The sequence below is a fragment of the Amblyomma mixtum genome, chromosome 3 (assembly GCF_055824585.1).
Source record: "Amblyomma mixtum isolate Tamu chromosome 3, ASM5582458v1, whole genome shotgun sequence".
NCBI classification, from domain to species: domain Eukaryota; kingdom Metazoa; phylum Arthropoda; class Arachnida; order Ixodida; family Ixodidae; genus Amblyomma; species Amblyomma mixtum.
Window position 1 is genome coordinate 347,170,970 of NC_143014.1, and position 24,273 is coordinate 347,195,242.

Genomic DNA, 24,273 nt, shown 5'->3' on the forward strand with positions numbered 1-24,273 from the left:
TGGAAGCGGCTTTCTAGTTCCTGGATGCGCCGTCTGATATTAAAGGGCTCTCCAAATGCTGTCACCCATGACTGTTATTTGTTGTACAACGCCCTCCAACACACAATGCATGTAGCCTGGCGGGAGGCTCCATACAAGGTTGAAGCGTTCCAGACGCATTAGTTCTGACGGGGCTTTCACTCCACGTACCTAACGGTGCCGTAGGTGGGCAGCATTTGTGTCTTCCATCAACCCACTGTGCGTCCACGGAGCTGGCGATGTTTTTTCAGTGATGTACCGTACAGTGCCTGCAAAGAAAGCACTTAATTTAGCACAGAAAACAGTACGAATAATTGTATTTCGAGTACTGAATAAAGTCAGAATCTGCGCGCCTTTCGGAAATACATGTCTAAGTGAGATTAATCAATAAAACATAAATGGAAATGTTATAATGACATATTTCCGACAGCAAATTTATCCAGCAGCGTGTGCAAAGACACACCAGTCAAAGTAAAGAGCTTTGAAAGTGCTGCTCGGTCTGCACCCAGCTTGTGTACAAAGTCTAGTGCAAAAAGTATTTGCATTTTTGCATTTATGCCCTCAGAGGGATTACTTATGCAAAGGGTATACAACAAATCCAAAAGCTCTCAGAAGCTGACAGCGACTGATAGACTATACCTGCCTGCCTGCCTGCCTGCCTGCCTGCCTGCCTGCCTGCCTGCCTGCCTGCCTGCCTGCCTGCCTGCCTGCCTGCCTGCCTGCCTGCCTGCCTGCCTGCCTGCCTGCCTGCCTGCCTGCCTGCCTGCCTGCCTGCCTGCCTGCCTGCCTGCCTGCCTGCCTGCCTGCCTGCCTGCCTGCCTGCCTGCCTGCCTGCCTGCCTGCCTGCCTGCCTGCCTGCCTGCCTGCCTGCCTGCCTGCCTGCCTGCCTGCCTGCCTGCCTGCCTGCCTGCCTGCCTGCCTGCCTGCCTGCCTGCCTGCCTGCCTGCCTGCCTGCCTGCCTGCCTGCCTGCCTGCCTGCCTGCCTGCCTGCCTGCCTGCCTGCCTGCCTGCCTGCCTGCCTGCCTGCCTGCCTGCCTGCCTGCCTGCCTGCCTGCCTGCCTGCCTGCCTGCCTGCCTGCCTGCCTGCCTGCCTGCCTGCCTGCCTGCCTGCCTGCCTGCCTGCCTGCCTGCCTGCCTGCCTGCCTGCCTGCCTGCCTGCCTGCCTGCCTGCCTGCCTGCCTGCCTGCCTGCCTGCCTGCCTGCCTGCCTGCCTGCCTGCCTGCCTGCCTGCCTGCCTGCCTGCCTGCCTGCCTGCCTGCCTGCCTGCCTGCCTGCCTGCCTGCCTGCCTGCCTGCCTGCCTGCCTGCCTGCCTGCCTGCCTGCCTGCCTGCCTGCCTGCCTGCCTGCCTGCCTGCCTGCCTGCCTGCCTGCCTGCCTGCCTGCCTGCCTGCCTGCCTGCCTGCCTGCCTGCCTGCCTGCCTGCCTGCCTGCCTGCCTGCCTGCCTGCCTGCCTGCCTGCCTGCCTGCCTGCCTGCCTGCCTGCCTGCCTGCCTGCCTGCCTGCCTGCCTGCCTGCCTGCCTGCCTGCCTGCCTGCCTGCCTGCCTGCCTGCCTGCCTGCCTGCCTGCCTGCCTGCCTGCCTGCCTGCCTGCCTGCCTGCCTGCCTGCCTGCCTGCCTGCCTGCCTGCCTGCCTGCCTGCCTGCCTGCCTGCCTGCCTGCCTGCCTGCCTGCCTGCCTGCCTGCCTGCCTGCCTGCCTGCCTGCCTGCCTGCCTGCCTGCCTGCCTGCCTGCCTGCCTGCCTGCCTGCCTGCCTGCCTGCCTGCCTGCCTGCCTGCCTGCCTGCCTGCCTGCCTGCCTGCCTGCCTGCCTGCCTGCCTGCCTGCCTGCCTGCCTGCCTGCCTGCCTGCCTGCCTGCCTGCCTGCCTGCCTGCCTGCCTGCCTGCCTGCCTGCCTGCCTGCCTGCCTGCCTGCCTGCCTGCCTGCCTGCCTGCCTGCCTGCCTGCCTGCCTGCCTGCCTGCCTGCCTGCCTGCCTGCCTGCCTGCCTGCCTGCCTGCCTGCCTGCCTGCCTGCCTGCCTGCCTGCCTGCCTGCCTGCCTGCCTGCCTGCCTGCCTGCCTGCCTGCCTGCCTGCCTGCCTGCCTGCCTGCCTGCCTGCCTGCCTGCCTGCCTGCCTGCCTGCCTGCCTGCCTGCCTGCCTGCCTGCCTGCCTGCCTGCCTGCCTGCCTGCCTGCCTGCCTGCCTGCCTGCCTGCCTGCCTGCCTGCCTGCCTGCCTGCCTGCCTGCCTGCCTGCCTGCCTGCCTGCCTGCCTGCCTGCCTGCCTGCCTGCCTGCCTGCCTGCCTGCCTGCCTGCCTGCCTGCCTGCCTGCCTGCCTGCCTGCCTGCCTGCCTGCCTGCCTGCCTGCCTGCCTGCCTGCCTGCCTGCCTGCCTGCCTGCCTGCCTGCCTGCCTGCCTGCCTGCCTGCCTGCCTGCCTGCCTGCCTGCCTGCCTGCCTGCCTGCCTGCCTGCCTGCCTGCCTGCCTGCCTGCCTGCCTGCCTGCCTGCCTGCCTGCCTGCCTGCCTGCCTGCCTGCCTGCCTGCCTGCCTGCCTGCCTGCCTGCCTGCCTGCCTGCCTGCCTGCCTGCCTGCCTGCCTGCCTGCCTGCCTGCCTGCCTGCCTGCCTGCCTGCCTGCCTGCCTGCCTGCCTGCCTGCCTGCCTGCCTGCCTGCCTGCCTGCCTGCCTGCCTGCGCACACACACACACACACACACACACACACACACACACACACACACACACACACACACACACACACACACACACACACACACACACACACACACACACACACACACACACACGCGCGCGCTCGCGCACATACACGCACACTATTCTGTTTTTTATCTAAGCTGATTATTTTAGAAGCTGTTGTTTTGGAAGAGAAATCAGGTCTCAAGGTTGATTACATCACTTGCTACGAAGCATCCCGGAACCGGATGGTGCATATAGTACGGCCGCAGCTGTCACGCCGTGCGTACAACACGCTACTTAAGATGGCAGGCGCGTTTTCTTGCAGCCAGATTTTCGGCATTTGGTTAAATGAATTAGAAATGGCTTCATAAAACCGGCCTACATGACGCCTGACGGTCACGTTGACGTGCGACCAATCAAAATTGCCCATCAGTTGGACAAGTGTGCATCAACACTTAAAGCTATGCCAAAGTTAACTCATGCACCCCTGAATCCAAATAATTTCTAGAAAATGAAAGTAAATTATGCATTTCACCTCTTCAGCACCGAGGTCATGTGCGGTTTGTTTTTGTACAAAGAGGAAATTTCGAAGTGCTGCACATACAGAGCACAGACAGAGCAGTTCATCACCTTTACGCAGAAACTGATTTCTGTCATGACGTCACGAGTGCGTTCAGCAGGCCAGAGAAAGAACTCTGAACAAGAAGTAGTGCTGCGAAATGCCCTGTACTACATCAATAGGTGGGACACCAACACTGGGCCCAAAAAGGCAGGCTTTTTGTCGCCGAGCTCAACTGAAGGCCTTCGAGTAACACTAAAAGGCACGCTAGAGCTTCTCGAATACCTGAATGAATGCCTTGATTATAAGTATTTGCTGACCTCCGGTCTCAGCCAAGACTCCATGCAAAAATTATTCAAAACAATGCGACAGTTCTCTGGGTGCAATGACCACCCTACATCATCTCAGTCCCTAACAGCAGTTAACTGCTCAAATTTTTATAACCTGGTAAAAGCATTGCACACAGGAAACTGTGTGGCAGGTGCTCTCATGTCCCTAATTGGAGTGGATGAAGCCGCCAACCACGTAGACACTTATCGATAAGGGGAAGCTTTATAAGGCTTTAAGTGTCCTCGATAAGTCTGAACTTGGTGACCATATCTACCCACAGTAGACGAGCGACGCCAGGTTGATGAATTACCTAGCTGGATACGTGGCTCGAAAGAAGGTATTGGTTACAAAGTGTCAGCAATATTTTGAGGAGCTTTTAACATCTTCGGAGGTCGCAAATGAGGGTCTCTCTTCGTTTACAGTTTTTTGTGATCAAGGAGGCCTTCTCTCCTTCAGTCCAACTGTTTCCATTTTTTTGGAAGCTTTAGAAGATGTATTTACAATGTGGTTCAGCTGGATAAAGCTTCACCGAGACAGTATGATAGAAGTTCTTCAGATTGTGCAGAATGTGCCCGTGTCGGGTGTCAGCCACACCAGGAGGAACTGACAAGCAGCATTGTGAAGTTTTTTTTCTTCCCACTAGGCTTCATTTTTTACCAAGTCCCTCAATAAAGATCCAACTTCACCAAGCGAAAGAAGGAAACGCCTGAAACTTCGAAGAACAGCTTGATAGGCACCAACTCATGTTGGACCTACCCTGCGTCCGCAAGCTTATAAAATACTGTCCAATATGTTTGTTCTCACTGACAAAAAACCGTATTGTTGGTAGCAGTTTCCAAATTTCTGCGATGCTTTTTAATCATAGAAGAATAACGGCCAAATAAACAACTTTGTCTGATAAACATTAGACACAGTTTTCAACTGCCACCAGAAAGTATTTCTAGTCCGCACTATCACAAGCTAAACTGCAAGCATTACCTTCTCGTGCTCCGCTTGCGCTGCAAAGTGCTTCATTTTGATAGCGGCTCCTAAATGCCACGACTTTCACTGCACTTACGACTGCTGTTTATTGTTCCGGAAAGCGACCTGAGGCTTCCAGAATCTACACAGTATCGGCGTGCTAAAGAGGCGCTAGGTTGATTGGATAAAAAAAAAACGAGATCAAAGCGATCTGGAAGAACGAAACTTACGGTGGGAAAAAGCAATTTCCGGAATTGTAAGCGCTCACATCGGCATTACTCAGATGGCGCTCTGCTCTGGAAAAGCGCGGGGAATTCCAGACGCACGAACAGCAAGCCTTACGGTAGTCGGCGGTTTCCGAATCAGCAGCCGCCTAGTCCGCCATGACAACGGTGGAGCCGCATATCCGCATAGACGTCTCGAGCAATCTGCGCATGAAGGCTTTAATAAATGACTCTTTTCAGCCGATCAGTCGCCTCCGGCTACAATCACAAAAGTCTCTCGTTACAACTTTTTCCTGCATAAAAAAACGGCAATATAATGCTGCGTCGCTCGTAGAGGTGGTATGCACTGCCGCACAGCCGTTCCGCGAAGCTCCTCGTCCGCTGGCCGCCATGACAGAGGTTCACGCAGCAGACGAACTCCTGTTCCGCAAGCCTGTTTTCATGCGTGTCGATTTCAGGCTGCTGTTTGGAACCCGCGTGAATCCGAGGTTCGACCAATAGTCGTAAGGCGCGACAGCTGCACGCAAACGAACGCCACTTCGATTGGGCGGCTGCGCTGCTCGAGCCTGTTGAGGAAACTGACGCAGCGACGAAAGTTGGGCGCGGATTAGGTTTCCCTCGATTCTGGGTTCAAAGCTAGGACAGTCGTCGATGACAGCAGAGCTTCCATCAATACAAAGAGCCGCATTTACTCAAGACATCTGCGGGGAAGTGATCGGTGATCCGGCCTCTCCCTACGTCGTCTGTGGTCAGGTAAATCTGAGACAAAAGGTGGCGATTATTTCTTGTGCTGGTGTCCTCTACACACAGCGCATACACATGACCGGACGTGGAAAGCCTTGTTAGCGCTCTGGATAAGTCATTCTTTTGCACATAGGTGGTCGTAGATTGTCACAACGGCCGCTCATAAGGCAGCAGACTGGGTTACGTAGTTGTTCACTTTTGCTCTGTGTGGTGCTCCTTACATAACTGCTGTCTGCGTATACTTGCGCAGAGCCGTTTATTTCTGTACTATACTACATATCTGACCTTGATATAATGCATTAGAGATTAATGTTGCATTATATCTGCGAAAATATGCGAAATTTTTGGACGAAGTGCATCCGAAACAAGCACAGGACGGCCACCAAAGTTTGCTGAATTATTGAATGAAAGAGTGTGACCTCCAATTTCTTTGATCTTGAAATTAATTGATGGGGCATGCGCCTCGTTTTTCGGTGGAGTCGTGGTCACCCAGGCGGCGTCTTTATACCGTGGATGATGGGAACTCTGCGCTTTCGTCAGGGTGATACTGCTAGCTCGCGAGCTGGCGCGGCAACCTCGATCCCTAACAAAACAGCACACTAATTTTTGCACCGTGCGCGGTGTCATCATATGCCGCCACGAAAAATATGCACGACACTGACGAAGCGCGGACTATTAAGTTCCAGCTAGCAGGTACTCTTGTGTCGAATTTCAACACATCGCGCACAGTGCAGAAGTGAACAACATACACCAGTTTGCTGCCACATAAGCTGCCGTCGTGACAATATACGACCCCCTTTGTGCAAAAGAACGACTGCTCCACAGTGGTAGCAAGGCTTCCCAAGTCCGGCCGTGAGTATACGTTATGTGCAGAGGACACCCACACAAGACATAATCGGCGCCTTTTTTCAGATATTTACCCGGTGTGCTCATGCAGCGCAGGTGCAGTAGCGAGATGCCGGATCACCGATCACTTCTCTGCGAATGTGTTTTAACTAAATGCGGCTGTCTGGTTTCACGGAAGCGCTGCCGTCAATGACCGCTATCCGAGTTTCTATCCCAGAATAAACGCGAACCAAACCCGTCGCCAACTTTTGTCGCGGAGCCTGTTTTCTCGGCCGGCTTGAGCCGCGCTGACAAGCGCAGCTGCCCAATTAAAGTGGCGTTCGTTTACTACGGAATTTCATTTGATTTGATTTATTTTCGTGTATCACACATACGTGAGATGCGGAGAAAAGCTGCTATTAGGCAACTTGACTCGAGTCCCATCTTCCTTACAAGAGCACAGCATCAGCTACAGATACGTATGATGTCAGCTAAAAACAAACAATGAATACATGATTTAACTCCAATCAACACGCAGATAGTTACAGTGAATTAGAAACACAGATAACACAGATAATGACAAATGTAGTAGTAGTAGTCGTAGTAGTAGTAGTAGTAGTAGTAGTAGTAGTAGTAGTAGTAGTAGTAGTGGTAGTAGTAGTAGTAGTAGCACAAGTAGTATGTTTATTTGGCCATATTATGTACAATATGCCCTCGAGGTGAGTCTAAAAGAGGATGACCAAGCATGCCTCCTGACAAGGCCTGCACCCTGATTAACACATCATGGAAACGGTGGCCGAATAGACAAAAGAGAAAAAGCAATGAGCAACGTTATCACAATAAAAATAGTTAAAGACAGACAATAATAAATATCAGTTACCAATAAACAAAACACTTCATAATATGCACATTGCGGTAAAAAAAGGAAGACAAACACACACTCAAAAAACTAAGTATGCAGAGGTAGCTGAAAGTTAACCGGGGGGAAAAAGAATCTGGGGAAGAAAAAGAAGAAAGAAAACAATGAATTGCTAGAAAAAACACAGGAATGGTGTACCAGCACAATAGTGCGGTTAGAGCATGTCCTTAATTTTATAGATGTGGAAAAAAGTATTAAAAACATCCAGTTCAGCTCACTCAATGACAAGTCCTCTCTGTTGATTTCCTCATTCCTGAAAAAATTCAGCATATTCGGAATGGCTATACACAACATTTGAACACCGTAATTAGTCGGTAAATGAGGCATAGGTGAAAAATCGGGATGCCGCGTTGAATAATAATTTGCTATCAAGTTGTGTTCATCTGTGAACCGTGCTGAGCGTAGAAGTAAAATTTTTTTCAAGTATTTTAAAAAATATTGGCAAGATAGTTATTGGTATGTATTTATTTAGGTTATTTCTATCTCCTTTTTATAAAGAACACGCACTTTAGCCATTCGGAAAGCCTCAGGGAAGCAGCCATTTGCAAGGCAGAAATTAACAAGATAAGTCAGCGCCACATTGATACCATAAACAACAAATTTACCAGACGTATCTATATGCCATCACAATCGCAGGAGGTAGTTATTTAACTGCATACCAGTCGAAACAATTTCTGTATCTGTAACTAACTGGGTTTAAAATACTGTATGTTCGCATTCACTCCTAATGTATGAGGCATGGCCTCCTAGCGTGGCGGCTATCGTGCGGCTATCGCGCCCAGCGACTACCGGTCGAATCTTCGATGCACGCGGACTCCAAGCAGCAGTCTGAATTGCGACACGCGATCTCAGTCATGGCGGCCGACCGCGGCCCAGCGCAGCGCCACGGCTGTGCGCCTATGCATTTCACCTATACGCCAACGAGAGGCAACTGACTGCATCTAGAAACATGATGATGTCCTTGACAAATTATACTGCTTATTTCTAAATACTCGTCAAGGACACGAAACATTGCCGAGGATGGCTTCGTCAGTACATTATTTAAAAAGTGTTTTGGTTTATGGGGGTTTTAACGTCCGAAAACGACTCAGGCTATGAGGGACGCCGTATTGAAGGGATCAAGAAATTTCGACCGCTGGGGTTGTTTAACATGCACCGCCGCTGCCTGTGTGAAAAAGTATGGACGAACGACTAGGCGCTACAAATATGGCATTTTTCCTAGGCTTTATTAAACATAAGATGCAGTTGCACGTCACTTGATTCTAATTAATTATTCACATCTCAACGGCATCTTTGTGCACGCAACGGCGTCTCCTTTCATGTATCAACATTCACCATGTCAGTCAAACCCAAGTGTTCGTCGTCTGAATAAGACCCTCATGGCCGGTTTGTCCTAAGTGGGTTTCAAAGCAGCAGCAGAGTGGATGCCGATGAAATCAAGGTGTAGGTTTCTGCAACTGTCAGCGCAACTCCCGACAGTCAATACATCACTTTGGATTCTTGTCAAGTAGAACCATGCCGGAGACAGTCACTAGTCAGTGGGGAATTCTTTCACAATTCCTGTTCACAGTGTAGTCGCAAACGAGTCACACTTATTTGTCGACAGCTGCGTGCTTGAAATACAGACCGAAGTAAGACAGTATGAGGTGGTCCCTTGGTTTTCTCCTTTTGGCGCGGCCAAGACGTGTACCCATCTCAGGTTATTGCGGAGGGAAGCCCAAGCTTGTCGTGGACGCCCTGTTCAACCACACTGCGCACATGATGGCCCCAAAGCAGACACTCAGCGCCAAGGCGATGCACCAGGCTTCTCCCGAGATCCCGCGCAGTGTGAAGTGCTCAACGAGGAACCTCCTGAGTTGTGGGTCATCATCCAAGGTGCGGCGGAAGGCGTCCATGCTATGGCCGAAGTGGAGAAATTTGCATGAAAGCTCGAATACTTGGCACGTTGTAGTTGCGGTTATGCCCTTGGTTCTTGCCACGTCTTCTGGGCGAGATACGTGTGTCTTCGTCTTCTTCAGTGCTTAAGAACGGAGCTTTGGTCTGTGAGTGACCGACAAGGTTGTACAAAAACTGTCAAAAATTACGTGGATGAAGCTGCAGTCGTTTTCAGAGGTTCTCTGTGTAAAATAGAAGCGCTTGTGAAATATTATGGCGTCATTCAATTTAGGACGCATTACCTGTATGCAGCTGTTCCTTCAAAAGAAGAAGACGAAGAATTTTTATTCAGAATAGGAAGGCACTATTGCTGAACTTGGGCAAGCCTCAAGGTAAAAGGTTCAAAGAAGTGGATGTTACGTGTTACATCTGACCGAGGAGGCCGCCTTCGCGTTCGAAATCTGGGAGAGAGCGCAGCATGCGACACGCATTGCCCCCGCGACAGTGGCACTGTGGCATCCACTTTTCCAGTGAAGGGACACCGCGCCCTCTGTGTTTGTAGTGTAGAGGCTCCAAGATGTCGCAGGCGCCCCAACGCTCCGCTATCTCTAGGCCGAATTCTGCATGATAACAAACCCGTGCTTATATATTTAATAAATGAGCACTCCGTCTAGAGCTATTGCGAATCTTGCGGGTGCCCTGCTCAAAAGCATCTGGGTGCTTCACCACACCATTTATTTTGCAGCAACAGCACAACCACTAGCACTCTCGCTATACGAACAAATGCGAATATCGTGGAGGCGCCTACGCGCGCCTCTGTTAGCATTTCTTTTCGTTGCGCTTGTACCAGGGTCGAAACAAAAAGACGCTAAGGTCGTTCATATGTATGCATTTCTTTGTATCGCCCCTGTACCTGAAATAAAAATGACAGGTCTGCCGAAAGCAACCAGCACTGAACAATTTACTGAGGGATAGTTAAACGAATTACTACTAACAGTAACCGAGCACAATGATATTCGATTAGTGAGCAAGGGCTGAAAGGCGACGAACAGCCGGTAAAAGACATTGAAAGAAGCCTTAACTAGAAGTCCAGTGCTAGCATAAGTAAAGGAAATACAATGGACTTAATATTAAATACAGGTAAATAACGGGCAACAATAAATCTTACTAGAACCTTTAGATTGTGTCTGTGGTACATAGATGCAGAACTGAAGCTAACGATGGGGCCTGTTACGAGAAGTGACCAAGGATTCAGATATGTTAAATGCATAAGTCTAACCACTTGTGCATAAACAGTGAATAAATGGCATTCAGCGAAATAAAATCTCCCTTGTGGCAGGAGAAGATGCTCGGTTTGCTGCCCTGCACTGTGCGAAAGGCATTGAGGGAGACAGAGGGGAAAAAAATGGCCGAGGCTTAGCTAAGGTTAAGCCTAGTCAGATGCGAAGTATATTGGTGGCTAGGCTTGGTAATACATTGCTTTCCTTGGTTGAATACTTGGTCATTTTAATACAACCACTAGAAGCCTTCGTCGTGGGGGAAGACAACGGCATGGCTACAGTGAAACGCCGACTAACCCCGAGAAGCGCGTTGGGTGAGCGCCTGGATTGCCACGGAAGCCGCGTCTGCCTGCCCGGTGGAGCGAGCGTTTCACCTACACTGAGTGTGAACGCGCGTTCGAAATGCGCGGGAATGCCGCTCGAGGACATTCCGGCGTCTGTGCGATGGCATCGTTCTCCCTCTCCCAGCACGTGACGGCGATCTGTCGTGACGTCATGTGTCGCGTGGTATGTCACGTGGTGTGACGTCACTGTACCACGTGGTCTGCACTGTGTGCAGAGCGACGGCGCGAGGTGGACCCCCGTCTTCCTCTGTCGTGACGTCAAGTGTCACGTGGTATGTCATGTTGTGTGACGTCACTTTACCACGTAGTGTGCACTGCGTGCAACCACAGCGACGGCGCGAGGTGGACCCCCGTCTTCCTCTCTCGTGACGTCATGTGTCACGTAGTATGTCACGTCGTGTGACGTCACTGTACCACGTGGTCTGCACGGCGTGCAACCACAGCGACGGCGCGAGGTGGACCTCCGTCTTCCTCTGTCGTGACGTCATGTGTCACGTGGTGTGACGTCACTGTACCACGTGGTGTGCACGGCGCGTAACCACGGCGAAGGGCTGTAGTGTACCTCTAGTAATATGCTTCGCATAAAAACAGACAGCTTTCACTCGCCCCGTGCCCCGTGCCCTTAGTTGGGCGCTTTCTCATGAGCTCAGCTGTGCTACCTGCCCGCGGTGCACCAATCAGTGCAGATTTGTTCGGATGGCGCCGGAGCCACGGTTCGCCTATTTGTTTGCAGACGTGCCGCATATACGGTGGAGCCGGACCAAACATGTTTCCTTGTCGCCGACGCCATGAGCCTCATTTCGTTTCCGTCGAGTAACGCGATGCGATGCGCCGTGGCAGCGGCGTCATGTTTACGAGGCTCCAGAATCTCGCAAAGCCGGCTTCTAGGAATTAGGAAGAGTAGATAGCGGTCCAATCGGGTTTTTTAAATGGCGTTTTGAGCTGTTCTTTCCAGCACTACTTCTGGCCGTAACGACCCAAGTGCGAATTTGGCAGTTGGTATACGCTATGAGCGCTTGTTGTGTCCAGGGGGTGTGACGGAGCGCTGGAGGTTCCGGCACCTCTTCGTACATAGATCGTACCCAGCAGCTGAACCAAAAATGTCACGGACGCCGGTAGAACGTTCTATCAGTGGTAGAACAGTACCTGGCGAGCACACAGGGCAGAGCGCAGCCGGCAGGCCCTAGCACGAGAAGAAGAGGACGAAGTCCGGCGCCACCACCGCCGGCGTTCTACGCTCCTGCCCCTACCGCGCCGTCCCACCGATTCCCGTGGCTGCCCCTTCGGCAGCAGCAGACACCACCTTTGGGGTGAACAGGGCCAAACGAGAAGGACGGCTGTCTGCACCCACAAGCGCCCCGCAGCAGCCCAGCCAGCGGCAGACAGCAGCTTTGTCTGAACCTGCCTTACCTGGCCCCAGGGTGCCCTCCCTGAGGAGGTCCGTGGCAGGACCCTCTGTTGGTGCAGCTTCCGGGAGGAGCCTCCAAGCGCCAGCGAGTGGTGCACTGGCGAGTGGCGTTGCCAAGCGGGGCCCAGCACACAGAGAGAGAGATAACTTTTATTTTTCAGCTCAAGTCCGAGCCTTCTTAGTTGCCCGTTTGGCGGGCGCTATTTATCGGCGGTGGCAGAGTAGGGCCACGTGTCCCTTGGATGCGTCGGATGTGGGCGGCGAGGAGCGGCCAGAGGGTGGGCTGCAGAGAGGTTGGTGGAGCGGTCCATCGGGCCCACGTGAGGTGAAAGGGGGGAGGCAAGGTATGCGAGGAAGGTATGGTGGGAGAGTTAGTTGCGCGGGGGCATAACCAATATGTATGAATGTTGGAGGGATGCTCTCCGCACACGAGACAGGCGGGTTTGCCCGGTTTATGAAGGATATAGTGGGAATACAGTTCGCAGGGAAGGGAATTAGTCTGTGCCTGTCGAATTAGAGTGGCGTCAGCACGGCAAAGGAAATGGGAGGGTGACGGAAGGGTTCGTCGCATGTGCCGCAAATTGCGAAGGTGTTCGCGGCGGTCCTGTCGGTGTGTAGCGCGGTCTGCCTTGGGATTATAATGGGCTGGCCAGGCAGTCGGAGGGCCCGGTGGTATTCTTTCACGGGCCAGAGCATGAGCAAGCTCATTCTCCGGTATACCTTGATGACCAGGAATCCATTCAAGGCGGACATGGAGCGTAGGGTGGGCTGTTAGGTATTGCAGCAAAGTGTCTAGGATATGGGGAGGGAGTTTCTGAGATTCGAATGAGCGTATGGCAGCCTGAGAGTCTGCACGTATGGTGATGGTGGAGGACAGGTGGTCGTGAAGCGTAATCGCCTCTGCTATGGCCAGAGTTTCTGCGTCGGTTGAGGAGGGCACTCCTGTGTGGAGATGTGTGGAGGTGCTTCGAGGGCCGACTACTGCAGTAACTACATGGTGCTCGAGGATATGGGCATCGGTATAGTAAGTGTCGTGGCCCAGTACGGGTAAATGGTTCGCCAGTGCTTCACGCCGCCCGGGATTTATCGTTGGAGACATGTGGCGTGGAATGGGTTTTACAGTAAGACGCGGGAGGCTTTTCCACGGGGGAGCAGATGGTTGAAGCGGGGGTAGTTGGGAAATGGTGTGTCCGAAAAGGCTGAGGAGGTCTCTGCCTTGCTCGGAGGTAGATAGACGGTGTATCTGGGCTCGGTGGTGTGCTGCTGCGCGTTCTTCGAGGGAGTTGAAAATGGCGGCGTCTGCGATCAGAGCATTTGCGGCGTAGATGGGAACTCCCATGGCTAATCGAGTGAAGCGACGCAGAGAGGCTTCCAGTTTGCTTACTTGAGAGGATGTGAGGCGTTGATAGGGGTAGGCGTACATGACCCTCGAATAAACGAGTGCTTCTATAACTCGACGGAGTTCGTGTTCTCTGAGTCCATGCTTTTGACGAGATATGCGGGACAGCATGTGGCGAATTTGGTTCAGTTGTTGCAGGAGTTGGCTAAGCCACACGTTGCACTTGCCATCTTGTTGAAAAGTGAAGCCAAGGATCTTGATGTGGCTCCGTCGGGGAATAGGGGTTTGCGCGAGAGAGAGTTGAATGAGTTCGCGGTAGGAAGAAGCGGTTTTTTGAGGAGCGTTAGAAACCACGATGTATTCCGACTTTTCGGCGGAACAACTCATACCAATGCGGCGTGCATGCTCCTGAACGACGTCGAGGCCTTGCTGCAAAGTGGATTCTAGTTCCCCGGCGTTTCCTGTGGTAGACCAGAGAGAGATATCATCCGCATATATAGCGTGGCGTAGGCCAGGAATTTCAGCGAGTTTTCGGGGCAGTTCTTTCATTGCCAAGTTGAAAAGCATAGGTGAAAGAATGGATCCCTGTGGTGTACCTGCGGTGAGGGGAAAGGGGGCGGAAGGTGTGCCGTCGGGGCCAATGATTCGGAGGGTCCTGTCTGTAAGAAAGTCTTTGATGTAGTTGAACATGCGGACCCCAGGGCGAGTGTCTGCCAGGTTGGTGAGAATTGCGGAGTGGGCGACATTATCAAAAGCCTTTTTGATATCCACGCCGGTCAAAACTCGAAGCTGTGCGCTGCTTGGGAAGGCGTACAAATCCTCATAGATTTGCCGTCCAATGTCTTGTGTGCATACGTGGGCGCGGAATCCGACCATAGTGGGAGCAAGACAGCGATTGGTATGCAGGTGCCATTCGAGGCGGGTAAGGGCCATCTTCTCCATCAGCTTCCCTAGGCAGGAAGTCATGGATATAGGTCGGAGGTTAGTGATGAGCGCAGAGGATTTTCCTGGTTTCGGAATCATAATTACGTGTGCCTCTTTCCATGCAGCGGGAATTTTCCCGGAGCGCCAAACAGTATTAATAATCTGAATAAGTTCGTCTAGTTTTGAATCGGGGAGATTACGGAGTATACCATAGGTAATTTTATCTGGGCCGGGTGCTGTGTTTCGCTTAAGGGAGCGTAGAGCAGCCTGAAGTTCGGCGAATGTAAAGTCGGAATTCATTCCTTGTTCGTCTGCTTCTTCTTCGGTGTAAGGGTATGACGGGGAGCTGGCAGGAGAAGTAGAGGATGGGTAAAATTGATTTCGGATTTGCTCAACCAGCTCTTCTTGTGAGACGGAGAGGGCCAACTGTAGCTTTTGAAGTGTGTTACGAGGTTTACCCTGTCCAAGTAGGGTGCGCATAATGTGCCAGACTTTTGGAGTGTGGAGTCTCTCGACCATGTCATCACAGAACTGAAGCCAGTTGTTCGTGGCTAGTTGGTCAGCGTATTCTTGGGCTGCTTGCGTTAGTTCAGCAACTTTTCTTTTCAATGCGTGGCTAGATCTACAGTTGCGCCAAGCTTTTATGGCCCGGCGACGTTGTTTCCATAGCCCAAGTAGGTGTGTGTCAATGTATGGATAGTCGGGAGATCGGTGGATATGTTTGGTGTGTTGGGAGACGGTCTCCATAATGGCGCTACACCATTTTTCGGGGTCCTCGAGTGAGACTGATAAGGAGTCGAGGGCTGGCCGAGCCTTTGGCCAGTCTACGAGCATAGTGGGAGGTAGATGTGTTCCGGGTGGTCTGGAGGGTCGCTGGGACGTGAGCGTTATCTGAAGAATACAGTGATCACTCCCCATCGTGTCACCCGTATTACTCCAAGAAGCGCGGAGATCGCTGCGAATCCATGCGAGGTCGGGGTTTGTGTCGGATTGTGCTCCACATCCTAGACGTGTAGGCATGAACGTGTCATTCAGGAGGGTGAGGTGATGAATACTAGCGAAGCGGTCGAGTTTTCGTCCGGAGGCTGAAGTACGGTCGTATCCCCATGCAGGGTGTGGGCAGTTGAAGTCACCAAGAAGGACGAAAGTAGTAGGGACATTAGAGGCAGGAAGGGCCGTATGCAAAGGTGGGATGCTGGTTTTGGAGTCGGAGGGAGTCCAGTAGCAGTTTAAAATCGTGATACGGTGACCCTGATAGGTGGAGTGTGTCAGGACATGCTCTTTCGTCCCGGAGTTGAGGTGGGATGTATCTTCCTGAATGGTGGGTATCGTGCGCCGTATGTATGTAACCGTCAAAATCGGCGGAGGAGGGGGCGTTTGATGTCCTTTTCTCTTCATGACTATACTTGGCTGAGTAAAATGGTCGTAACCTGGCAGAGAAAAGGCACCGTGCGTTTCCTGCAGTGCGATGACGTCTGGGTTAACGCCAGTAATCCGCATGTGTTGCAAGAGGGCATTTTTCTTGCGACGAAAACCGCGGCAGTTCCACTGCCAAATAATTAGAGGGTTTTGGGGTGGGGATGTGTGTCGCATGATATCACTCATCATGCCGGTCTTCCTCCATTGTGTCGAGGTTAGGCACTAGAGGGGCGCTTGCGCGCTTTCGAGGGGGAGCATTGGAGTCTGCGTCGGGAGAGGGTGGGGCAGAGGACGCGAGGGAGAGGAGATGGTGCTCTAGTTGCTCGACGCGAGCCGTCAGTTGTTGTAAGGCCAATAGGACGGGAGCAAGGGATTGCTGTATGAGAGCAATAGCGTTGTCGGTAGGGAGGGGTGAAAGTGGAGTAGGTGTGGAGGGACGTGAGTAAAACCGGTTTTGGAAGGACGGGGGAGGGGGTGCGATGGATGTGGGAGATGGACCGCTCACCTGGTGACTTGGTGGAGTCTGTGACTGCATCACGGAAGCTTGCGGTTTAGTAGAGGAGGTGGAGGTGCTGGTTGCCGCACCAGAAGTGGTGGACGGTGGCCGCTTGGCAGAGGGCTTGGTTCGAGATTGACTTCTTTGCGCGGTCTCGTGCCCCGGGCTGTTGCTGATGCTGCTGCAGGAGAGCTGAAGGGCCTCGTAGCGGTTCGAGGTAGGCAGGGGCGGCCAGTTGGTCGCGTCGGCTTTAGGGGGTGGAGGGGCGGCGCGGGCGCGATGGCGTCGTTGGGCGCGGTGCCACTTTAGGACTGCAGCGTCGGCGTCTTTCCTTGCGGGGCATTCAGGATGAGACGGTGTGTGGTCGCCCTTGCAGTTCCAGCAGTGTGGTTCACATTCGTGTGGGGTAGTCGATGGGTCTTGGTCAGGAGGAAACGGTTGGCTGCAAATCGAGCACCGAACAAGGCTAGGCTTGTTAGGACAGACGTCGGCACGGTGTCCTATGGCGTGACAGTGCGAGCATTGTTTGCTGTGCGGCTTTTGCGGGTAGACGCGGTACACTCCGCTGTAGAAGACGGCGTAGCGTGGTAGACGGGGCCCTTCGACGGTGAGCAGAAGTGTGTTGGTACGTCCGAGACGGCGGGCGCTTAGGAGTCGGGTGCCGTCAACACGAAGGTTAGCGGCAAAGTCGTCTTCGGTAAAGTCCATGGTGATGCCGTGTATAACACCACGGGCGTTAAGGGGGTCGTTAGCTACGTACGAGGTGACTTCGTACTGTGTGTTGTTCAGTGAAACTTGCTTGAGTTGGAGCAGCTTGTCAGCAGCGGCTGGGCGGTGGGTATCGATGGCCAGGATGTTTTGCGAGGTGCGGAGTTTGATGTAGGTATTGTCACGTTCAGTCTTGGTTAGGCGGGCGGAATCCATGACGGACCGACAGAGCACAGGGAATAAAGTGTTGCCGAGGTTGAGGTGGTTCGCAAATTTCATGACGATCGTGGCTGCGGTGGCTTGCCGGGGCGCCGCGGGAGCACAGTGCTTGTGATTCAGCGCCTGGGCTGCTGACTGGCTAGGCGAGCTCCCCGCCGTTCCGGCTGCGAGCATGCTGGCGAGCGCGGGGGGCGTTGCCCCGGCGGTGCAGATGTAGGCTTGGCTTAGCGCGCCCGGCGTGGGCGGCCAGCCAGATGCTGATGTGCCAAAAAACGGCGCAGAACGCTTGGAATTTTGATTACCAGGCGTACAGGCGATGAAGTAGCGCTCCTGTAGACCGGTTGGTGGCGATCCGAGGTCAGGAACCTGGACGTAGACGTGATTTTGCTGGAGCTCGGTGTGCGCACAGCCGATCACGGTGGCGCTCGCAGAAAGGGGCCCCAGCACACAGGCTGTCGGTGGTGCCCGCGACAGCTGCTGCTTCACGAACATCGCTGAGGCCACCGGCTAAGACAGCTGCAGCTGGCCCAAGGACATCTTTGGCCGTACCACAGAAAGCGCAGACACCAGCCGGCCACCTCACAGCACATATGGCAAGGCAAGCATCCAAGCCCAATTCACAGCCAGCGCCACAACCAAAGCCAAAGGCAGCCTTGGCACCTCAACTGGGCCACTCCCGCCTTCCACCTCCCAAGACCAGAGCGGCTGGTGGCCTGCCTCGGCCGGCTGCGTCCAGTGGGGCATCTTCCAGCCGTGCTGCACCGCCTCTGCTGCTACCGATTGTGGAGTCTCCAGTGGCGACCCGCCTCTCCTCAACACCAGAGCGGTTGCAAGAACACTTGGCATGGCCGTCCACAAGCGTTGGTGGTGATGGGGTCTCTGCGTCCCTGGTGCAGTCGCCGCCCATGAGCCTGTCGATGGTGGAGCGTGAGATGAGGCGCCTCGCCCAAGTCCTCCAGGAGCTGGCAGCCACACCCCTTGTCGACACACGCCCGATCACACTGGTCGACCTCTCGGTCTCAGACCCCGAGTTGGAGGGGGATGCAGCCCCGGTACCCCGCTGTGCCCTGTTTCAGTCTCCAGAGCAACCCAGGAGCGCTGTTACTGAGGGGGACAGTTGGCTGATATCACTAGCCTCTCCGGCCCCACTGGCAGGGGCCAAGGCTGGTGTAGCTCTGCCCATGACAAACCAGGAAGCAGTGCTGAAGGACCCGGTAGCACTGACAGACTTGCTTGGCTCTCCACCACTTCTGGGTGAGACCAAGCGTGACACGTCCGAACAGCCGTCCTTGGTTGAAGCAGACAGCAGCAGCATTTGCCCCACCACGGCCCTTGACCACCAGTGAAGAGGCTGTGCCGGTGGACTCGTGCGTCAATGAAGAGGACTTGGCTGTACCCAGTGCGGAGACCACCTTCGCTGTAGCGCCCATGCCCACGGCTCCACCCACGGCAGCTGTCCCGAGGAAGGCACCGTCTAAAGCAGCAACGGCGGAGGACACCACTCTGACCCTGGGGCAAGGTGCCATTCCACGCAGGCCTTTGGGACAACCCCTTCCACGCAGGAGCATGCTGCCGCCCCCGTCGCAGCGTGCTGGGCGGCTGTCCGTCCCCTCCGGGGCCACTGTGCCTCGCGGCCGGCTCAGTGTTGCCCCTTCGGCAGCAGCAGACCCCACTGGGGCCTGTAGACTGATGTCTAAACTAAGTGCGGCAATAGTATGCATTTGTTGACCAGCGATATAGCCAAAAACTTTGCGATACCTGACTGGTCTCTCGGTTTTATAGCTGGAACTGCATCTAATGAAAGAATAAACAGCACAATTTGTGCTGGCTAACACGACACCATAGTGCAATGCAGACGTCGTCTTGCTGACGTAACCGCTGCAGAAATGTTTTTCGCACACATGCTTCGCAACTAGGCCATTCACGACACTAACACATTATCCAGTAACTTTGCGTAGGGAATGTCTGCAGCGCTCGGTAACGCGTAGGCTGCGAAAACGGGCGAGTCCTGTCAGTTATTCATACCGTTACCTCCATACCGCACACTCAGGAAACCAAGTTTAGGATGCAGTGGGTAAGCGTGGTTGATTTTATAGAATCGGTAGTACTATATATAGCAAGTAGTGTCGATACCGCTATCGATAGCACTATCAATAGCACTATCAAAAGAACTATCGGGAGTGCTATCGATAGTACAATCAATAGAACTATCGAAATTACTATCGATGGTACAATAGATAGTTTTGCATCACTTTGCGAGGGCGAGTTAAACATCACCAAATGCCACCCCCTTCCGGAAAGCTATTTCTCTATCCCCTGTCAGCACACGGCTAATTTGTCACTTGAATGTAATTTTTATGGCCGCTATTGGTAACTGGATAGCCTTATCTGCTCACTGCTAGGACCGAGTTTCAGTCCCTACCGAGACATCCGCGTTTCAGGGGAGCCTTCACTGCGTAGTTGCGATGTCCTTCGAAAGTTACTGCCGAAATCACAAAGGCGGCTCGACTCGACCTTCCACCTCCACTCCGTGGAGTGGAAGCCCCTCCTCCACACAAGGGACGGGTTCAAAAACGCCACGCGGCGTTTTATCTTTCGAGTAGCTCCTTAGGAAAACCATCTCCAACTACAGTGCTCCAAAAGAACCACTGTACCCTTTGAAGTAGGCGTGAATGGCGTACGAGGGACGAAATTAAGGTGAAAATTGGCCGTAACACGTCATGTCACTGTCAATTGCATGACTATTTTGTCATGTTGCGCTTCTGAAGTACTTTTTTTGCGAGCTCCTTGAAGAAAGCAGCACCGAACAACGACAGGAAACGCATTCCCGTATGGTAACTGTCGCGGCCAGTGACGTAGCATTTCCGTATAGGGCATGCTCCATGGCTCCACCCATGGCTCACTGGCGTAGGTCATTTGGGAGTGCTGTGAGAAAACTGCCGTTCGGAACTTGTATGATTGTTTTCTCAACCCCACAGACGAGTGGCCAAAAGCAGGCTGCTTCTACGCAGCGCTTTGTAATGCTTGATCCCTTTGTAGCGAATTGTACTGTCCAAAAGCGAGCACTGTTTGCAGTTTGGAAGCCAGCTGGGAGCCATAACTGCAAAGGCGCTTGAAAAGCCTTCCCTTCCGTCGATCACGAATATTCTTTCCTCCTTACGAACGAAATCACCCGCTTCCTCGACAGCACAGCCTCAGTCTTTGAAGGCGCGCGTACCCCGAGGTGCCGGGCAAGGTATTGATGCGTAAAGCACAGACGATTGCACTTCACAACCACGCCTTCGGAGCATTCAGTTCCTGCTATGCAATTCGCCATTGCCTTCAAGTTCTCCGCCGTCTGTAGAAACTTCACAACGCGGGCGCGCAACTCCGAACTTTGTAGCCTGTGAAACATGGCTGATGTTGTCGGTGGCGACTTGTAATTTTCCCGTGCCGTCTATGCGTGGTTCCCCAAACAGGTACAAAATCGAATGCAGCGACTGACCAAAATTGCCTGTGCTGTGCATCAGCACTATTATGATCGGGCATCGGTCTCTAGCCTATAGTCGATTAGCCGCCGGACTTTCTCGGGGGCTGACGAAGAGTCAGGAAAGGAGTCTCGTGCTCGACTCCCGGCAGAGCGACAGAGGCGACAGCAGGAAGTGGGTTCAGAGACGTGAGATACAGAGACATCACCTAATCATGCATAAAGAGTGCATAAAAAAATCTTTGCCTCTCCCGTAACCGAGAATAGAGTAAGCATGAAATGTTTACGGGCCTAATGTCATCTCGGTGGACACCCGAATCGCACCGTACAGGAAGGGAGGAACGTCACCACCCGTTCAGCGCCATGCCTTGCCATTTCAACGCAAGGTTTTTTGAGGAAAGGAAATGACGCAGTAATTCTCTGCCATCTCGGTGGAAACCCGAACCGCACCGTAAAGCAAGGGAGGAACGCCACCACCCGTTCGGCGCGATGCCTTGCCCTTTGAACGCAGCGCTTCTCCCCCGGGCCCCTGTGCACCTGCGCAGCTTTGCTTCGATGCGCGAAGCCCCTAAGAGATCACGTACGACAACGAAGTGTACGTGGCATTTATGTGTTTTTTGCAGGGGTTATTAGAAATCGGAAATTATAATTCCGTGCATTATCAAACGCACAGCGACTGATATCTTGATAGACATTGAGAAGGCACTGGCAGCAGTTATTTTTTGTGGCTCCTTTGGAGACCAACCGGCGCTTGCATGCCGGTCGCGTAGGAGGGCTTAGAGAGTCTCGTTAAATCTGGTGAAGTCTCGTACGGTGCCCGGATGCCGTTACGCTGCCCGTCGAGCCAGCGGATCATCGAGCTTTTCCTGTCCAGGCGGGCCCCCGGATCCAGCGTCCCGGAGGTCCTGCGTGCCGTCCTGCTGCCCGGCCCCGCGCTCCTGCCGTGGTGACCCGGGCCCCGTCTCGATGGAGAGACCCTGCCCTGCAGTGCGCCCCACAAAGGCGCAATGCTTTTTGTTTACTGTGCCGGAACCTGTTCCGGCCGATCGCCTCATCGACCTGCTCGAGGAGGTGCTCGGAGTCGGGGGGCTGACATATTTGCAGCACCTTGGTGGTTTACGTTTCCTGGCGGCCGTGGCTTCCATGGCGCAGGCAGCGAAAATGGTGGCGTTGGGCTCGCTGCTCATCGCCGGAAAGGAGGTGCCACTGGAGCAGATGGGGGTTCCAGTGGTGCACGTGACGGTTTTCCGTCTCCCCCCGTGCGTCAGCGACGAGGACCTCGCCGCGGCGTTCCAACCGTACGGGAAGGTGCACGCCATCACCGAAGTCGCCTTCCAGTACAGGAACCGCATCGGGAACGGGACGCGCCTGGTGAAGCTCGAGATGACCCGGGCTCCGCCGAACTTCCTGACGGTGGCCGGTGTTCGAGCCATGATTGAATACCGAGGCATGAAACGCGTCTGTTCCCGGTGCGGCGCCGAGGGCCACTTCGGCGCTACGTGTAAGGCGGTGCGCTGCGGCCGGTGCGGCGCGTACGGACACATCGGCGCCAACTGCAAGCCGGTATGCAAGAGGTGCGGAGGCGACCACCCGTCCTCCGACTGCGTCGTGCCGCGGTTCTACGCGGCGGCCGCGGCTGCTGCGGCAGCCAGACCTTCCAAGGAGCCTGGTGTGCAACCCGGGCCGAAGGCGACACCTGAGGGGGCTGGCGCCGGTTCGAGCGGCGCGGCACAGGAGGCGGCGGCGAGCCCTCTCGAGGGGGCTGACGTGCGGGACGACGCCGCGACCAAGCCCGATGACGACCAGGCGGGCACGGAGACGGCGGGCACCTCGTCCGGCCAATCCGCGACGGAGCTGTCCACGGGCAACTCCGACGTCGCGGAATCGACCTCGTCAGAGTCTGACGACTCGCAGGGCGAGTCCTCTTTTGTGGAACCTCCGAGTTTGGAGGTTTCGCTGCTTGACGCGCCCACGGCGGCGCAGCACGAGGGCACGGGCACGGACACCACGTCGCCTGGCTCGCCCTCCCCCAGTGACGCCCTGCACACACCCGTGAAGGACGCCCCGAGCAGCGACGGCTCAAGCGAGTCGCGACCGAAACCGCCGCACATCCCGGTAGCCCTGCCGCCGCAGGGCCCGTGCGCAGCTAAGTTGGTGCGGGGGGCGCGCAAGGCTCTCGAGCTCGACGACCCCAAGCGCCAGCTCTCCTCGTCGTCGGACGGCGGCGCGACCTGCTCTTCGGCCACCCAGGCGCCGAAGAAGAAACCGAGGACGGCAGACGACGACGGCGACGGCGTCCACATGGACGTCGAGGGAAACGAATAGTTTCCGCCATGGCGCCGCCTCGCCGGACTTCAGGCCCTGCTGGGCCTTTTCCTCCTCCCCTCCCTGCTCGGCGGCCGCCCGAGCGCCGTTCTCTCGACGCTCTACGGCGTCGTTATCTTTTCGGCGCGCTGGCTCCGTCGGCGCGTTTGGCGAACGATGGACGGTGTTTGCGCGGTGGAGTGTGTTGGTGCGTGTGTGACTGTGTTGCTGCCGCAGCTGCGCGCATCGGCCGGACCTTTCCACCGCGCAACCATTAGCACCGCTTGGCATCGTCGTCCCGCCGCCGCGGGGCCGCCAGCCAGGACGCCAGCAGGGACCCGGGACGCCTCCCAAGCGCCTCGACGCCCCCCCAGCGCCGGTGTATCAACGCACTCGCAGACTCTATCCGCAGAACTGTACTGTGAGTCCGTCAGCGTTTTGTTTTGTTTACTTGTTTCGTTGTTTATTTTTGTTACATTGCTTCCTTTATTTTCATGATGGCTGTATTTCGTTTCGCCTCCTTTAACGCGCAGGGTTTTCGCTCTCCCGATAAGCAACGGGAGGTGCTTAACCTTGCGCGTTCGTACCAAATTGATGTTTTGTTTTTGCAGGAGTGTAATTTTCGCACCCCTGCAGACGTTATTTCTTTCCGTTCACGCTTTCATGTCGATGCTTTCTTTTCCTTGACGGACTCACGGTCTTGCGGTGTTGGCGTTGTTTTCCTCACGCCGGCCTTCCGCGCAGGTGCGCATTGTACCTTTGGTTACGATGGTCGAGTACTGGTGGTGGACATTTTCCTCGACGGGCGGAGGACTCGCTTTGTAAACCTGTACGCGCCCGTCACGCGATCTCTGACAGGCGAGTTTTTCCGCTCTCTTACATCCCACCTGCTTGAATCCGTGTCATATGTCCTGCTGGGGGATTTTAATTGCGTCCTAGACTCGTGGCGTGACATTCAGGGCCCCGGTCAAGGTGCGTCCAATTATTACGCCAAGGAGCTAGGCAAACTGGTTCGCCAGCTGCACCTTACGGACGCGTGGGTCGAACTGCACGGGAACCTTTTCGTGGCCACACGTGCTAGGGGCCGTAGCGCCAGTCGAATCGACCGGGTGTACCTACCTCCAGCCCTCGTGCCGCAACTAGTATCCTGCGAGGTAGTGCCATTTCCACCAGGCGCCCGAGCACTCAGCGACCACTTACCTGTCGCGGTATCCTTGAGGTGCGCTTCGGGCCGAATTGCGAC

General features: G+C 54.6%; 1 protein-coding gene, 1 long non-coding RNA gene and 2 pseudogenes across 2 annotated transcripts; 3 read left to right on the forward strand and 1 right to left on the reverse strand.

Moving 5' to 3' along the window:
• LOC149356267 (toll-like receptor 2) overlaps window positions 1-9,143 on the reverse strand; it is a 70,619-nt pseudogene extending 61,476 nt beyond the window's left edge.
• An 8,707-nt stretch (window positions 9,144-17,850) lies between these two features.
• LOC149356268 (uncharacterized) lies at window positions 17,851-18,988 on the forward strand (annotated as a pseudogene).
• A 2,684-nt stretch (window positions 18,989-21,672) lies between these two features.
• Window positions 21,673-22,850, forward strand: LOC149356269 (uncharacterized; the record flags this gene model as incomplete). Its single annotated transcript, XM_089576293.1, has 1 exon — window positions 21,673-22,850. A coding segment is annotated over exon 1 (1,158 nt), but the record flags the coding sequence as incomplete, so codon positions are not given.
• LOC149356270 (uncharacterized) lies at window positions 22,851-24,190 on the forward strand. The gene is made up of 2 exons (XR_016291628.1): window positions 22,851-23,451; window positions 23,775-24,190. It is a non-coding gene; the product is annotated as an uncharacterized LOC149356270 (long non-coding RNA).
• The last annotated feature ends 83 nt before the right edge of the window (window positions 24,191-24,273 follow it).